This window comes from Crotalus tigris, unplaced genomic scaffold (assembly GCF_016545835.1).
Source record: "Crotalus tigris isolate CLP2741 ecotype Arizona unplaced genomic scaffold, ASM1654583v1 scf7180000024432.2438137, whole genome shotgun sequence".
In the NCBI taxonomy this organism is placed as follows: Eukaryota; Metazoa; Chordata; class Lepidosauria; order Squamata; family Viperidae; genus Crotalus; species Crotalus tigris.
Window position 1 is genome coordinate 852,481 of NW_024100599.1, and position 17,728 is coordinate 870,208.

Genomic DNA, 17,728 nt, shown 5'->3' on the forward strand with positions numbered 1-17,728 from the left:
CTGAAGAACAAAAGACAAATAGTGTAAATGTAATGTGCATAATTAATTTACACTACTCATGATCTTACTGAATTTCATAGTTTGACTTGCACCACAATTATGATTTGTTTGAAAAACAATTCTCTGCAATGTGGGATTGCATAAATATGAGCAGATTTTTGCCCTTTATATTATTTCAAGTTTACTTCTGAAACTGTAACCTCTCTAAAACCATTAATTTGAGTATACTTTTTTTTCAAATTAAATTTACTTTGGATTAGCCATTGCAGACATATACATTATAATAATCATGCATATAGAACTTCTGCTATTAAATTTGTGATTTTATAAGAGAGGTAAATGTATTTTATGACCTAGCTTTTTGATGATGAAAATCTAATTAAGCTTTGTATGCATCAATGAGTCTTTTTTCACTGCTCATTTCAGGAAAGTGAGCTCTCATGCATTATCAGCAACACTTCTAGCTATGTTTATTTCAAATTCCTTGATTTTGTTTTCTTAACTTAGTATTTCCATACAATGTTACTTACAAAGCAATATAATTCCATAAAACCCTGAAATTTATTAGTCTCTAATCTTTTTCTACAATGTATCTCCTTTCATAGCATAATTTAGGCCTCTAAAATCTACAGAAAATAGAAATATACAATGTCCTCATAGAAAGAATCACTCTTCAGAGCCACTATTATGTGTATTACAAAGAGCTTTTTTTAAATAATTGTTCAAATTCCTTTCCATATTAGTAATATTTGGGGGGGTACAGCTGGGTACACACATTAAAGTGTTTTGCCTTAACTTTATTTCTATTTAATATTTGGCTATGGTTGTTACCTCTCCTATCACTTAATGATGTGTCCCAGCAGTAGTATTTTCTTTACTCACCATCTATTACAAGTTTACCCCTCCTTGCACATAGTAACGTAAGAATAAGATTTAGCAAATATCTACTTTTTACTTTAAAAGACTCAAATAAACTAAAAATAGGTAACTTTCTCCATTGCTCCGACTCTTCCCATTTTTAAAACATGACCTCTTTTAATCATTTTACTTTGCTATATTTCTCTTGCAAGATCATGGTCATGAAGACTTCACAGTGAAAATGACAGATATATAAATATTCACAGTAGAGCTGAGGTCTTCCCTAATTTGTTTTGCATTGTTTGGCCTTCAAGGTGACCCTTAGCTGTTTACTTTCATGAAAGGCTCAGTTTATAAGGAGAAAAAAATCACATATTGGAAACAGTTTTAATCAGTGGTGGGGGCATCACATATCTGTGGCATTTTTAAATGAAGTTGGCAACTGCATGACATTGAAAATTCAGATTACATTTACATGTCTAGACTTTCTAATGTGCCTCAGATTACAATAAGTGAAGCAAAGTATACATATTGTCCCTATTCTGTTGTCTACAGAGCCGCAAAATGTGAAAGCAATGCCTTTGAATAAGATTTTCTTTGTTGCCCCTAGCCTATCTAGGTCATCACAGTTAATAAGTGACACAAAAACTATGCAGTTAAAATGCTTGTTTATTTTTTCCTCCAAACACTAACATCAATCTCAGTGTCGTAAACTTTGTGTATTAGATGAGACAGAGATGTGAGGCAGAAAGCACTATCGAACACTTGTAACAGCAGCTTGGCAAGCATATTAGCGGTTTCTGCAGTTTTTCAGTTTCGCTTGTTTGGGAGATCCAGCATTGCTCGGAAAGCTGAACACTGGACCTACACCACCACGTGCAGGACTGGAGCTGGATTTTTTTTGGCGTCTGTTGCTTTCACAATGCTTGAAGTAATGGAAGCTAGCTCTCACGGGTACTAAGAAGAGAAAAAATAATTTCAATGTAACCTATGTACATATCTATGAGCCGGCCACAAGGGGAAAAAAACAAAGCCTTTTGAGTCTGAAAATTATAAATATAATGCTATTCTGTGCATTCTGTAAATTCCAACCCAGGACTAAAACACATATTTTATACTTATTTTTAAGGAAAGCCATGCTTTATTCCATCCCTTTTTTCCCCCCCGCCCATATCTATAACATAGATGAAAGAAGATTCTAAAGAATGTTGCTGAAAGCACTACCCAAAGCGGGGCAAGTTTTAGACGGATACATGAAGCTTATCAGACAAGCGAATTAGAATAAATTCTAACTACAGTAAAGAAACAATTATTTATTTTACTCCTATTACAGGTATGTTATATATTATAGATATGTGTGTGTATGTGTGCTCTTCTTTTAAATATACTGAATTTCATACGCTTTGTAAAATTGCTTTGGGAATTAATGTACATGATAATTTATACATATGTAACTTTTTAAAACAAACATGGAGCTAAAGATGCTGGAATTACTGCTAACACTCTGAAGTTTTGAATGTTTTTTTAAAAAAATTGGGCTATATTAGAGTTGCTGAATTTATCACTCGTCATTCAATGGAGAATCATTGTGCTAATACTGCAAGGTGAACTGTGGCATCTTTTGCTTTCGGATTGTCCTCCAAGGACACAGTTATCCTCAATAAGTTCATCCCTGCATGACTGAACAAAATAGATGATTAGATTTTATATCACAAGTTTTTATGCAGCATAGAGAACCCTATAGACTTCAAATAATTGTTAATTTCTAATGTTAACTCTAGTTTTTATCTATCCAACATGTCCAAGGTTTTGAATTATGCTTAATATATTGATATATTAAGAGGAATTTAACCAAACTCCAACATAATCAGCAATGGAAGGCAAACCAGTTTTACATGTATAGCAAAGTAATACTTGGTAGTTTGCTAGGCCCAATATAATATGGAATGAAAACATTGGCATGTTTGGACAAAGACATTGATAGAAGTTGTAATGTCATAGTAAAAAAATTAGGATTTCTAAGTATTCCTGACTACGGTAGTATACCCAACCAATATTCTTGTAACACTGATCAATAAAAGATTGACCTGAATAAACAGAGACACTGGAAACTTTTCTATAAGTTGTTTTTCTTCAGGCGTTGGTGATTTTGTCTGCCTTTCCAGCCAGATTTAAAATCATTATTTGTTCTTGTTGTTTGTTCTGAGCTTAATAGAAGGAATACCTACAGTTTCCATAAATACAGTACTAGATTTGGACAAGTCAATAATAAAGCATGTACTGCTACCCATCTACTTATCTCTGCGAGAGGAATGATTGAGCAATGTCCACTACTACTGATTGAGTCTGGTAAAACAGAATTATCATAAAATTTGTGATTCACTATACTACATAAAGTCAGTAACCTTCCTCTTCCTTTACCTTCCTTCTAATTCTTCTATATTTTAATCAAAACAATTAAAAAATGAATATTAGAATATTTTTGGACATGTGATGCGACACCCAGAAAATATCGTCATAACTCCATTTAAATCCTCCAGGGAAAGATGAAGGCAAACAAGGTCCAGTCAGTAAGAATAACATATTGGCTTTCAAATCTAAGGATTGGTTTGGACCAAATTCCAGCAGCACTTTTTCGTGCGGCTGGCTAGATAAACAGGATCGCCAACATTATCGTCAAACATCCGTAATGCAGGCACACTAAGAAGAATTGGGCTTAATATTAATGCACAATACGTATATATCAAATTACAGTATAGGAAAGTAAGCTTGCTACTTGCATACTTTGGAGTAAAGTTTACTTTTTTTTGCTCTTATATTTCACGACAATATTAATTGTTTAGCTTTATAAAAGAAGATTTCAGCCCTATCAATTGTCCTGTTGCGTTAAAGACTACTAAAGAGCTAGTATGTATTTTTCTAAGATTTCATGCATCATGACATATTAATGCAGGTTGATAGCAAGAATATAAAATTACTTAGGCTTAATACGCATGAAAAATCAGAATGAAAATGCTTCCATATTTCTCATATAAAAGATGAGAGTTCTAACTATTTAATAGACCTCAAATCAGATACTTTGTGAGCGTAACGATTAGTCAGCTCATTTGAATGAACTCTTATTATCTCAGTATCACTTCAGGAATTGGCCATTTGTGAAACATCATGTGGAAAAAAGGCAATAACAGATAAAAGTCACCTGTTTAGTAGCTGTAGCTCATGCAAAACTATGCCTTAATTTAGTCAGAATGCAGCTACCAGACCTCCTGATTTTCAGGAATAATGGTAATACTACAAGGAGCCAACATAAGACCCAGGAAACATAACTGGGATATTTCAAGTAAAAATGATGTACCAATTTAGTACTGAAAGGAATCAGATGTTTCTCATTTATATATGATGCTCATGTGCTTTTACTTGTCGTGTAGAAATGTTGGTAACAGAAATAAAATTATGATTCATTCCTAATAAAAATTATGCTAATGTTTGTTTAGACCAGAGGTTCCCAAACTTTGCGGCTTGGTGCCCATCTGGGGGAGAGGGGAACCGAGACATGCGAGTGGTGGCCCACACATAGCAAACGTGTACATCCCTCACACAAGACAGAAAAGAGCCTGTGGGGTGCGTCTTGGCTCCTTCAGGTTCTCCACACCAAAAGCTTTATAAATGGATGAAGGCCCCGAAGCACGTGAAATCCGCTCACCCCGAAGACTTTCATCTGTTGCAAAGCTTTTGGTGTGGAGAATTTCCTTTTTGGGGTTGCGTCTCATGCTCCTTCAACGAGGCTGCCCCATGTTCCAAAGCGAATTCTAAGTATCTTGCGCACGCAACCTTGGTGAGTCAACGAAGCTTAGTCGGATGTGCTCATTCACTCAGGCCTCTGCTCTCACCGTTCCACTTTTGGAGCATCGGAGCGAGGCAGCTTGGCTGGGGAGGTAACCAAGCTGTGGCGGACAGCAGGCTGGCGTGCATGCATGTGGCAGCTCCATTCCCACAAAAAGAAGCCTTGGGACACTGCTCGTGTGAGTGGGGCTGCGAGCACCAAGGCCCGCTGCTCGTGCGATGGGGCTGTGTGCATGCCAAGCCTGCCACTCGCTACAGCCCGTTTGCGAACAGGCCAAGGCTGGTAGGGGACTCCTGGTTTAAACAATGCAATACTCTTTGGTATTGTTTTCTGCAGTGCTAAGATTATTGCTATAATATTATGTTGAAAAGTTTTAGAAATCTTTAATAAAAAAATCTAATTGCATCACTGACAGTTTTTCTTCCATCAAATATGATGGGAAGAAAATTTGTTATCATATCTGTAATCATAACTGCGATATGAAACACTAAACGAATGTTTGCGTATAACTATATGAAAGAATTCCAATACACTGCAAAAGCAATTTTGGTCTGTTGTAATAAATATTTTAATTCTGTATGAATTCATGTTGGTGCTGTGGGAGAGGAAAGGCCACACTAAGTCCTTGTAGTATGGTGTACCTCAAGCTTGGGTATCTCATACTCCTTTTATATGAAATTGTTTGGGTGACGTCAGTGACATAGCTTGTGTCATAAATATGTTGAATGATACCTACTGTAGTTTTATATGTCGCCTTTCCTGGTTGGTTAGGGTAAAATCTAAGTCAGTTCTTGGAGTCTATGAGGTTTGGATGGGGAGAACCTGTAATTGTTTTTTCAATAAACTGTTTCATGTATTTTCGTGTATTTATATCGTAACACGTGTTTACTTTGAGAGCGGGCACTAAATTTCCTTTTTTGATATGTGCCATTGTGCCACAGTAAAAAAATGACAATAAATGTTATCTTATTTATTTTTTTCTTTGAGATTGAGAAATATGTAGAAAAATGTAACTCTGGGATATTTTCATCCTTATTCTCACCTTGTTTTTTCTAGCTCTCTAACCTCAGATTCTGGGCCCATTATTGCTAGAGGAGACAATCCTGAACTTCAATGGAATTCTCCTCTATGTTTTTTTAAACCTGTTTTATAAATAGATACTCTATATACCATATTCTAGTTATCCAGAGAAAGATAAATTTCTCCTTTAAATTAATTGTGCTTCTAGTAAAAGTTTATAAATGGTAGATTAACTCTATAAGATATACTAAAAAATCATGCTTTTGAAGATCTAATGTCAAGTGAAGTGGGAATATTGATTGCAACTTCCTGTCTGACTTGTCCCTATTGTTCAGCATCCACTGCTATGAAGCTGTTGAGCTAAAGATCTACAAAGATCAAATAGCTGAATATACAATTGGAGAGATATCGTTTTGACATGTATTAATACTCTGTAACTCTAGCTTACTTCTAGAGTAGAATCTGATTCATAATAGCCCACCAAATATATATCTATGTCTGTTTTTGTTCTAACTTATTCCTGCTTCTGAATATACTGAATGGTCCATTCTGTACGTTCTAAGAATGCCCAAATATTGCAGGAAAAAAAGGAAGAAAATTATAACCGGCCAATTCTTCATGCATATTTCTATTTGCACATGGTTTTGAAGTGTCACAAATTCCCAGGTAGAGATGCATAATGTGGAGAATCATAAACACAAGTAAGGAGCACATATCCGCAGATGATACCACTCTAATGGCAAAAAGTGAAGAGGAACAAAGAGCCTCTTGATGTGGTGAAGAAGGAGAGTGCAAAAGTTGGCTTGAAACTCAACATTAAATAAAACCAAATCATGGGCATCCGGCCCTCTCAATTCCTGGCAATAGATGGGGCAGAATGAGGTAGTACAGATTTTATTTTTCTGGGCTCCAAGATCACCTCAATGGGATGCGCCAAGAATTAAAGATGCTTGCTCTTTGGGGAGAGGAAGGCTATGGCAATCTAGAAGCATCTAAAAGGCATAGACATCCACCCTGCCCAAAGTGTGTATAGTTCAGGCCATGGTTTTCCCAGTTTGCAATGTATGGCTGTGAGTTGGACCACTAAGAGGCTGAGCGCCAAAGAATTGAGGGGGCCTTCAGAACTATGGGTCTGGAGAAACTCCTGCCGAGTCCTTGGGACCTGCAAGGAGCGTTCAACCAGTCAGTTCCTCAGAAGAGATCAACCCCGACTGCTCTTTAGAAGGCCAGATCCTGAAGCTGAAACTCAAATACTTTGGCCACCTAATGAGAAGGAAGGACTCACTGGAGAAGGGCCTAATCCTGGGAAAGATTGAGGGCAATAGAAGAAGGGGATGACAGAGAATGAGATGGCTGGATGGAGTCACTGAAGCAGTAGGTGTGAACTTAAATGGACTCCAGAAGATGATAGAGGACAGGAAGACCTGGAGGAACATTGTCCATGGGGTCGCGAAGGGTTGGACACGACTTCGCAATTAACAACAACAACAACAATCCACAAAAAAAAAAGAAAATATGCAAAATAGCTTTGTAGAATATGGTATAGCTGCAAAATTTAGTTTTAAGTGCACAGTTTTTATTTTAAAAATAAATAATTCTCATAATGTCCTACAAAGTCGGTATTTGAAATTGTATTTGAAACTCTGAAGGCAATATCTGATGAAATGGGGCGTTGTCTTACCTGAACGCCTTTTCTCAACACGGAGATGGATAATTCACCAATGGGTTAACTCAATCCTCCTGCCCAATCAGATCAAGTCAGCCAAACTTGCCACGTCTGTCCTGGGCCAGTTGTCCCAGTCTCAATGAGAGCAAAGCTACTGACTGACATCATGACGTGTTGACTCACAGAAACTAACCCTAGGCCTAAGGACCTAAATGGGTGGGAGTGGATTATCCATCTCCATGCTGAGAAAAGGCGTTCAGGTAAGACAATGCCCCTTCTCCAGCACAGGAGATGGATAATCCACCAATGGGACATACCAAAGCCCACTGTCCTTAAGGGAGAGAAGCGGGCAAGTTTGGAACAGTGTCACGGGGCACCACCTGTTGCAGAGCCCTCCTGCCAAAGGAGGCCTCTGCAAATGCGTACCTGTCCAGTTTGTAATGCCGTATGAACGGCGAAGGTGAAGACCACGTGGCCGCCCTACACACCTCCTCGATGGAAGCTTGAGTGGCCCAAGCCGCAGATGTGGCTGCACTATGCGTAGAGTGAGCCATGACCTGATGCGGAACCAGCAAGGAATCGGACTGATACGCCCCTGCAATGCAAGCTCTTATCCACCGGCCAATCGTGCAGGCTGAAACCTTTCGACCCTTGGAGGAAGGGTGGAACGAGACAAAGAGTGCCTCAGAGCTGCGGAAAGCAGCTGTCTGCTTGATATAATGAGGGAGAGCCCTGTGAACATTCAAGGAATGCCATTGTCGTTCCAGATCATGGGAAGGATTAGGACAAAAATCTGGGAGAACGATATCTTGAGCCCTGTGAAATAGGGAGTTACCTTAGGGACGAAGGTGGGATCTAAGCGAAGGGTAACACGGTCCCGGTGAAAAATACATAAATCATCCAAGACTGAGAGTGCTGCCATCTCAGAAATTCGCTGGACCGAAGTGATGGCTACCAAGAAGGAGACCTTGAGAGATAAGAATCTCATGTCGCACGAACTAAGGGGTTCGAAAGGAGCTTTGGTGAGAGCCTGCAGGACCCGAGGCAATTCCCATGAGGGATATCTGTGGATGACAGGAGGCCTAGTATTAGTTGCACCCTTGATGAAAGATCGGATTAAGGGGTGTTGGCCCAGAGAACTAACAGTGTTGCAAGTAATTAATGTAGAAAGGGCTGCCACCTGGCTGCGCAATGTATTAGGTGCCAATCCCCTATTCAGACCCTCGAGTAAGTAATCCAAAATATTTGAAATGGTCAGATCTGATAAAGATAGGTGGTAGTGGAACACTACCAACAAAAATTCTGCCACGTGGCATCGTAGATGCGGTTGGTAGCCGGTCTACAAGATGCCTGGATTATGGAAATGACCCCTGGCGAGCAGGACTCCTGGGATAGGAGCTGGTGCTCAAGTGCCAGACAGCTAACTGGAGCCCTTGAGGGTCCGGGTGAATCAGATCCCCTTGGATTAGGGAGACACGGTCCAGAGGAAGTCTCCAAGGACACGACTGGGAAAGACTGACGAGGTCGGCGAACCAAGGCTTCCGCAGCCAGTAAGGGGCTATCAAGAGAACCTCTGCCCTCTCCTGCAGTAGCTTGCAGATGACCGCCGGAAGAAGAGGAAGAGGGGGAAAGGCATAGAGGAGGCCCTCCAGCCATGGAACCCGAAGGGCATCTGCCCTCTCCGCCCCCGGAGCCGGGAAGTGCAAAAAGAATCTCGGCAGTTGTGTGTTTGCCGGGGAAGCGAACAAGTCTATGATGGGAAGGCCGAATCTGTAGGAGATCTCTCTGAATAGATCTGGGTGCAGACGCCATTCCGAATGGTCCATGGTCGACCTGCTCAGAAGGTCTGCCCGTTGGTTTGCCTCCCCCAAGGTGTGGTCTGCCCTGATTAAGGTTGGTCTCTACCCAGGAGCCCAGCAGCTGGGCTTCGGTCAGGAGGGCACGGGATCGGGTACCCCCCTGCTGGTTCACACGGGCCTCTGCCACCACGTTGTCCATGAGGACTAACACGTATTGCCTCGCAATCCTGTGGCGGAAGTGGTGAAGAGCTAGATGTATGGCCCTGAGCTCCAGCCAATGGAGATTGTGCCTCAGGTCTGACCAAGACCATCGTCCCTGGGCCCACTGTGACTGACAGTGTGCCCCTCAACTGAACAGACTGGCGTCCGTCGTGATTGTGAGCCGGCCAGACTCCTTGAAAAGAGGCCCTCTGGCCATGACGGGAGAGATCCATCATCTGAGCGAGCGCAGGATTTGTGGAGGAATCCTTCTGGTAGGGAAGCAGAAACCACTGAAGAGTCCTTGAATGTAACCTGGCCCAGGGAACGATCGCTATGCATGATATCATCTTTCCCAATAATCGGGGAAGACCGGAGGGTTCTGTCCCTGCAGACCTTGAGAGCCAGGTCCCGTATGCTGTCCCTGTGTTCCTGGGACAGATAAACCCGGCATTCTATTGTGTCTATTATGGCTCCCAAGTGAAGCAGTCTGGTCAATGGGACTGTCTAACTTTTCTTGAAGTTTACCGAAAAGCCGTGATTCTGTAAGATTTCGATCGCCAGTCGCAGGTCTGACTGAGCAGCCTGGGGGGACGATGATTGGATTAAGATGTCATCCAGGTAACATTGCACCCGAATCGGCACCAACCTCAGGCATGTGGCTAGGACTGCCAGAACCTTGGAAAATACCCTTGGAGCCGACAGGCCAAACGGGAGTGCCCTGTATTGATAATGATGGCCCATGTAACTGAATCTGAGAAACTGGTGGTGGCTGGGAATGATAGGAATGTGTAGATACACCTCTGTGAGGTCTACGGAGGTTAGGAAGTCCCCCCTTTGGATGCTGCCTAAGATGGACTGAAGTGTTTGCATTTTGAACCTTCGGTATACCAGATGAAAGTTCAGGCCTTTTAAGTCTAAGATTGCCCTCTATCCTCCCAAGGTCTTGGGAACCACGAAGAGGATGGAGTAAAATCCACGACCCTGTTGAACCAGAGGTACCGGTTCTATGGCCCTTATGTCTAATAAGTGACGGATGGCCTCCTGCATGAGACCTTTCCTTACTGAATTTTTTTGATTGAGGGCAAGAAATGAACCGTCTTGGTGGACTGGAAGTGAATTCCAGGGATAGACCATGTCGAATGGTGTCCAGGACCCAGGCGTCTGTGATGGTGACAAATAGAGACAGCCTGCCCCCTATGGGAGGATCCACTCTGGAGTCACTTCCTGCGGAAGGGACGTCCCCCACCTCGAAAGGGCCGTTTGGACTGAAACTGTTGCCTGGGTCTGGAAGCCGGTCTACAACCGGACAGTCCTGTCTGGGAGTGAAGGATCGTGAAGGTTGTGTAGTCGAAGGAGTAGGGGCAGATTGAAAGAACTGTCTACGGTTATAAGGATTATTCCGCCTATCGGACCTTTTAGTAAGGTGGGCCAGGATCTTCCTTTTATCCTTATTTTCAGTCAGGAATGGGGCTAAGGAATCCCCGAATAACTTGCTACCCTGATAAGGGGCTGCTGCCAAACGCCATTTGGACTTGGCGTCTGCCTGCCAGTACTTTAGCCATAACATGCGACGGGCCGTCACATTGGACGCCATTGACCTGGAGGAAAACCTTGCAGTGTGTTGAGTCACATCGAAAGCGTATTCCGTTGCAGCCACTAACTTGCTCAGGTCCTGATGTGTATGAACATTGTCCGGGGGGGATCCTGGCCTGGAGCTGACAAAACCAAATGAGAGCAGATCTAGTGAAGAACAAGGCTGAAGTAGCGGCCCTGATAGACCATGCCGCCGCCTGGTGTGTTCTCCTAAACACCAGTTCCGATCTGCGTTCCTCAGTTTTTAAGACCTCAGACATATTCCCTGAAATAGTGGTAGGGGAGAAAAGGTGAGACAGAGGCTCATCAACCGTGGGCACATCCAGTGCCTCTGCTAAATCTGAGGCCATGCTAAACAGCTTTTTATTGTTCCCACCTGGAAGAGGAAAGGTACCCAGGGAAGCCCATTGTTTCTTAACTGCATTGAGGTATAATGGTAGACAGGGAACATGGTGTTGGGTGACTACCGGTTCGATGAATATGGGGTCTGCCTCTGAGTCTGGTGCAGTAGTCGCTGGAGCAGACCAGTCAGGTCCCATGTGCGCTGCAGAGCTAGCCTTGCGAAGTAGGGGTAAAAAGAGAGATGGATTAAAAAGATCGCCAAACAGGGGCGGATCCGGGGCTGATTCCTCCTCCTCCGATCACGAGGCGTCAAGTACCTGCTCCGGGGTTAATGAAACCCCACTATACAAGGAATGGGAGGGGGAGGGAGGATTGTGAGAACCCTGATGAGCTGTGCGAGAGAGTGGGATGGATAACAAGGAATCCGCCCTGGGTACCAGTGGAGACCTGGCCGCGAGAGCCCTCTCCACCGCTTGAGCAACCAGGGCTTGGAGCCGATCCTCTAGGGGAGGAAGGGCCGATTCATCCACTCTGAGTCCCGCGACCATGGGTGTGAAGGTGGCTTCTGGGGCTAGTTGCTGAGTCCGTGGGGTGGTCGGAGACCGGAATGTGTGTGCGTCAGGTATCGGTCCGGGCTGACCAGGGGAAGTGGAAGGCTCTACCGGTGACCAGACTTCCTGGGCAGAAGAAGAGGGACCGATAGGCAAATCAAAGAAAGTCTCAGTCTGAGCAATTTCGGCCCTGGCCTGTTTTTGAGCCTTTGAAAACTCTTTTTCCAAGGCCAGGTGTCTCCTGCTGGCCTGTTTTTCAGCCAATTTGGAGATTTCCCCCCCCAAAACAGCCTTGGCCTTGGCTGAGATCCTACCAGCAGCCTCTTGGGTAGGGGATCTATGCCTTTTCCGGATGGAGGAAGGAGGGGAGGTGTCCTTGGATTGGGAGGCCACGTTATCCTCCATGCTGGTATAAAATCTTCAGGTGCATGAGAAGGTACCCCTGGAAAAGGATCAGTTCACTAATAAGGGTGTAGGGCAATGGCTGGTAATAACTGCCCTACCCCCCGATCACCAGACCGGTGGTATCCAAAAGACCGATCCTACTTGCAGCCACTATAACGTCCCCCAAAGGTTGGACTGTGGCCTGCTAGTGAAGTTTGCTGTGTTGCCAGGCCAGCAATGTAAAAGGTGGCAACTAAATACAGAGTCAGAGGCTGGGAACTACTGTGTTAATCAGCTAGCCAAGTGATGACCAAGTCTGGAGACACCAGAGGGCCCAATGAAATCAATTGGGCCTATGCCAAAAGGAATGGAAAGAGGAAAAAAAGGGCATAAAATGCTATATGAGGAGAAAGTCCCCAAGGACTACAAGAGAGAGATCCCAGGCGATCCTTGGTTGTAAGGAACCCGGGAAGGGCCTTGGCTATAAGTAACCCCTGAAGGGCCTTGGGCAGGAACCACGAGGAGCTTCCAAGATGGCGGCCGTGGCTGGTCAGGCTCCCAACTTGGCCTAGGTCAGGGACCCAATGGTCAATATGCCTGGAAGGGGCGTTGTCTTCCCTGAACGCCTTTTCTCAGCATGATGATGGAGAATCCACAAATGGGTTGTCTTAATCTTCCTGCTCCAATAAGACTAAGTCTGAAGTATAGCTACGCCTCTGTTGTGCAAGAGCACCCCAGTTTGAGACACAGATGTTAGTCCGACGCGTGTGCTTTCCTTACACTGGAACCAGGGCCAAAACTGACCCTAAAAAGGGAGGGAGTGGATTCTCCATCATCATGCTGAGAAAAGGCGTTCAGGTAAGACAACGCCCCTTCTCCAGCATGATTGGATGGAGAATCCACAAATGGGACATACTAAAGCCCTTTGTCCCTAAGGGGGGAAATAGTTTGGGCCTGGGTCCCGCTAGATGATAATACATGTTGCAACACCCTGCGACCAAATGAGGCATCCAAGGAGGCATATTTGTCAATCTTATGGTGCCGGACAAAGGATGAAGGAGAGGACCAAGTTGTCGCCCTACAGATCTCCCCAATAGGTGCCTGGGTCACCCAAGCTGCCGAAGTGGACTGGGCCGTGATGTGTCCAGGAACAGTCAATGATTGTGACTTGTATGTGAGGGCGATGCAAACCCTAATCCATCTCCCTATAGTTGAGGAAGAGACCTTCTGACCCATGGAGGAAGGTTGAAATGACACAAACAATGCTTTGGATTTACGGAAGGCCGAAATCCATTTGATGTAACGTCGCAGGGCCCTGCGAATGTCCAGAGTATGCCACCGTTTCTCAAGGTCATGGGAAGGGTTAGGACAGAAATTTGGTAGAACCACCTCCTGGGACCTATGGTATAATTAATTGATCTTGGGAATAAAGGAAGGATCTAATCTGAGGGTCACCCTGTCGGCATGGAAGATGCACAGGTCCTCTCTGACAGAGAGAACGGCCAGTTCTGAAATTTGCCTGGCCGACGTGACTGCCACAAGAAATGCCACCTTCATGGACAACAGTTTAAGAGAACATGTGATAATGAGTTCAAAGGGTGGTGAGATGAGGGCCTGCAAAACCCAGTGTATCCCAAGAAGGGTATCTGTGAACTGCTGGTGGTCTGGCGTTAGTCGCTTCCTTTAAAAAGGAATGCATCGTAGGGTGGTGTGCCAGGGGAGCAGAACTGTCATACAGGAGCACCGTGGACAGAGCTGCGACCTGTCTGCGGATGGTGCTCGGGGATAGCCCCTTGTCCAACCCATCCATTAGGAATTCCAAAACAATCGGAACAGAGATGTCCGAAATATCCATCCTATGACCAGAGCACCAGGTACAGAAGCTCCTCCATGTGGCATCATAGATTCTATTCGTTGAGGAGCGCCTGGATTGCTGAATCATGGCAATCACCCTCGACAAATATGAGTCTTGGGTCAAGGCCCGCCTCTCAAGTGCCAAACGGTTAGTTGGAGCCACTGTGGATCTGGATGCTGCAGCACTCCCTGAGTAAGGGTAATACGACCTGCGGGGATCCTCCATGGGTGGAGATGGAGAGCACTACCAGGTCGGCAAACCACAGACGTCTTGGCCAATGTGGTGCAATCAGAATGACCTCCGCCCATTCATGTAGGATCTTGCAGATCATCGCAGGAAGGAGTGGCAAGGGAGAAAAGGTGTAAAGCAGCTCCCTGGGCCAGGGACTGCAGAGGGCATCTGTCCCTTCTGCTGTCGGAGACGGGAATCTGGAAAAGAATCTCGGGAGTTGGGAATTGACTAGGGAGGCAAAGAGGTCTAAGGTTGGGGGACCAAACCTGTCCACGATCTCCCCGAACAACCCCGGGCTCAGGCGCCATTCGGCATGGTCCACAGTTGATCTGCTCAATGAGTCTGCCTGCTGGTTGGCCACTCCAGATATATGCTCCGCCCTGATGGAGGCAAGACTGATCTCTGCCCAAGACCCCAACAATTGGGCCTCCTCCATGAGAGGCCAGAATCTGGTCCCCCTGTCTGTTCACGTGGGCCTTTGCAGCAATGTTGTCCATAAGCACTAGGACATGCTGCCCCGCTACCCTGCTGCTGAAGTGTCATAAGGCCAGACGTATGGCCCTGAGTTCCAGTCAGTTTATGTTGTTTTTCAACTCCTCTTGGGACCACCGACCCTGAGCCAATTGAGACTGGAGATGCGCTCCCCAGCCAAATAGGCTGGCATCCATGGTCAGGGTAATTCTGGCTGGCTCCTTGAACTCTGTTCCCCTTGATATTGCTGGGGAAGCCCACCATCGAAGGAGTTCAATGCCGGACGCGGAACTTGAACTTTCTGGTTGGAAGTGCTGATGCGTAGCCTCTGGAATGGAAGTAGAAGCCACTGTAGCTCCCTGGCGTGAAGACATGTCCACGGGACGATTTGTATACAGGACACCATCTTCCCCAGGAGTTGTGACAATAAGGCTAAGGTGATCACCCTGCCTCTCTGGATTCGATGAACAAGGGCCCTTATGCTGTCCCGTCAGTCCTGTGACAGATAGACCGTGCAATTGTTCGTGTCTATGACGGCCCCTAGATGCAGGAAACAGGTTGAGGGCACTGTATGGCTTTTCTGAAAATTGACAGAAAACCCGTGCTCCTGAAAGATCCTGACAGTGAGGGTGAGATCCGAGCGAGCTATCTGGATGGTGGGGGACTGTATCAGTATGTCATCCAGATAGCAATGAATGTCGTCCAGATAGCACTGAACCCTGATCGGAATCTGTCTCAGGTGAGCAGCCAGCACTGTCAATATCTTTGTAAACACTCTGGGCGCTGAGGAGAGGCCGAATGGAAAGGCCCTGTACTGATAGTGCTGGTGGGCATAACAAAATCTCAGAAATTTGCAATGCCCAGGGAGAATAGGGATGTGTAAATATGCTTCTGTCAGGTCTATTGATGTCAGGAAGTCCCCTTTTCTGATGCTGGCTAAGATGGATTGTAGCGACTGCATCTTGAACTTCCTGTACATCAGATAGTAATTGAGACCCTTTAAATCTAAAATTGCCCTCCAGCCCTCCAAGGACTTTGGAATGAGTGGAGTAAAAACCCTGTCCCTTCTGGTCCTCCGGTACTGGCTCTATGGCCCATATCTGTGACAAGTGGGAGATGGCCTCTGACATGAGGACTGCTCTGTTCTTGTTCGTGGGGGTGGGACAAGTTCGGAAGTGATCCGGTAGACTGGACCAAAACTCCAGCATTAGACCTTGAGCTATGGTGTTCAAGACCCATGAGTCCGTGATGGTGGCTGCACATATGTCGGAGTAAAAGGACAGCCGACCTCCTATGGGTGGAGTGTCCTTGGAGTCACTTCCCTCATTTGAAAGGGCGTCCTCCTGAGCCTCGAAAGGGGCGCTTGGACTGGAATTGTGGCCGGGGTCTGGATGCGGGACGGTCCTGCTGGCGCTCCAATCTCTGGTAGAAAGGACGTGAGGTCTGGAGCCAGTCCCAGTTTGAGGCTGCCCAAAAGGACTGCCTATGATAATAGTTCTCGGAGGCCCCGCCACCCGAACGCTTATCTCCCCTCTTAGTGGTGTTAATAAGAGTCTTGCGTTTGTCCTTGCCCTCTACCAAGTATGGGTTGAGGGCTTCGCCAAAGAGATGTCCCCCAATGTAAGGCTTAGTAGCCAGGCGCCATTAGCCTTTAGGTCCGCCCGCCAGTTCTTGAGCCACAAAAGTCTACGGGCTGAAATGTCTGCTGCTATGGCTTGCGGAAAGTATCTGGCGGCAGTATCTGGGAGGCGTCAGCCATATACTGGGATGTGGCCACCAACTTACCCAGGTTCTGGTGCACACGAACCTGGTCAGGAGGGATCATGTCCTGGAGTTCACGGAGCCACAGTACGGAAGCCCGAGCGAAGAAGGCCATGGATGTGGAGGCCTTGATTGCCCTGGCCGATGCCTGATGTGATCTGCGCAACGCAGCCTCAATTTTTTTGTCCTCAGCCTTAAGCGCTTCAGCCATGTCCCCTGGAATATCAGTGTTGGAAAAAAGAGAGTTAAGTGGTTCATCAATTTGAGGTACCTCCAGTAAAGAGGCAAAAGAGGGAGCCACATTAAATAAACTTTTCTCTGAAGTCCCTAGATTGGAGATAGACCCCAGGTTACCCCACTGTTTCTGCACTGTGTTGCGGAAGAAGGGGGGACAGGGAACATGCTTTTGTGGTACCACCGGTTCAGCATAAAGCGGATTGGGATCCTTAGATGAAGACGGAGTTGGCTGGGCCTCCTGCTTCGGGGTGATGTTGGCTGTCGTGCAAGCCTTGAGCAGCAAGGAACTGAAGAAGGACTGATCAAAAAGACCAGCATGGAGAGCCGAGTCTGGAGTTGAGATGTCCTTGTCATCCGACAGGAGCAGGCCTGAAGGGTCGAATTCTGCAGATTCCGAGGAACCCTCTTGTGTGAAGTCTGGTGTTCCAGGGTAAAGGCACAACCATGGAGGTGCTGCTGGAGCTTGTGGGGGTTGTTGGGAGACTGATGAGGCCATGAACTGGGCGAAGACCTGAGTTATCATAGCCTGGAACTGTTCAGGCCCTAGTGCCTGTGGTTCAGGGAGGGTGAAGCCCTGCTGCAGTGGGTGTAAAGATAGCCTGAGACCCTGATGGAAACGTGCCCTGGGCAGTGCCCCTCTGCGCTTCTAGGTCTAGCCCTGAAATGACAGGTTCTACTTGTGCTGCCTCCCTGGGAGGAGACCAGGCCCCTGGTGGTAAATTACAGTGGACCGACTGGGGTTCAAATAGAGACCCCCAGGTGGAGTAGTGTTATACCCCTCACCGGAAGCCAGTGACCTTGCCCTGGAGAATTCCCCTTCTAAGGCTTGATGATACTTGTTGGCCTCCCTGCCAGCTGTTTTAGGCTTTTTGGAGGGCTGGGCCTTTGAAGTGATCTTCCCCGCTGCCTCTGTAG

General features: G+C 45.7%; 1 protein-coding gene across 11 annotated transcripts in view; it reads right to left on the reverse strand.

The window, feature by feature from the left end:
• Positions 1-1,745: 1,745 nt before the first annotated feature.
• The window catches only part of STOX2 (storkhead box 2), a 242,522-nt gene continuing 226,539 nt past the window's right edge, over positions 1,746-17,728 (reverse strand). For all 11 annotated transcript variants that reach the window (XM_039330840.1, XM_039330844.1, XM_039330853.1 and 8 more), the window contains one exon: positions 1,746-1,815. In XM_039330840.1, coding sequence (XP_039186774.1) covers positions 1,800-1,815 — 16 coding nt within the window. In that variant the 3' untranslated portion in view covers positions 1,746-1,799. The remainder of the gene's footprint in view (positions 1,816-17,728) is intronic.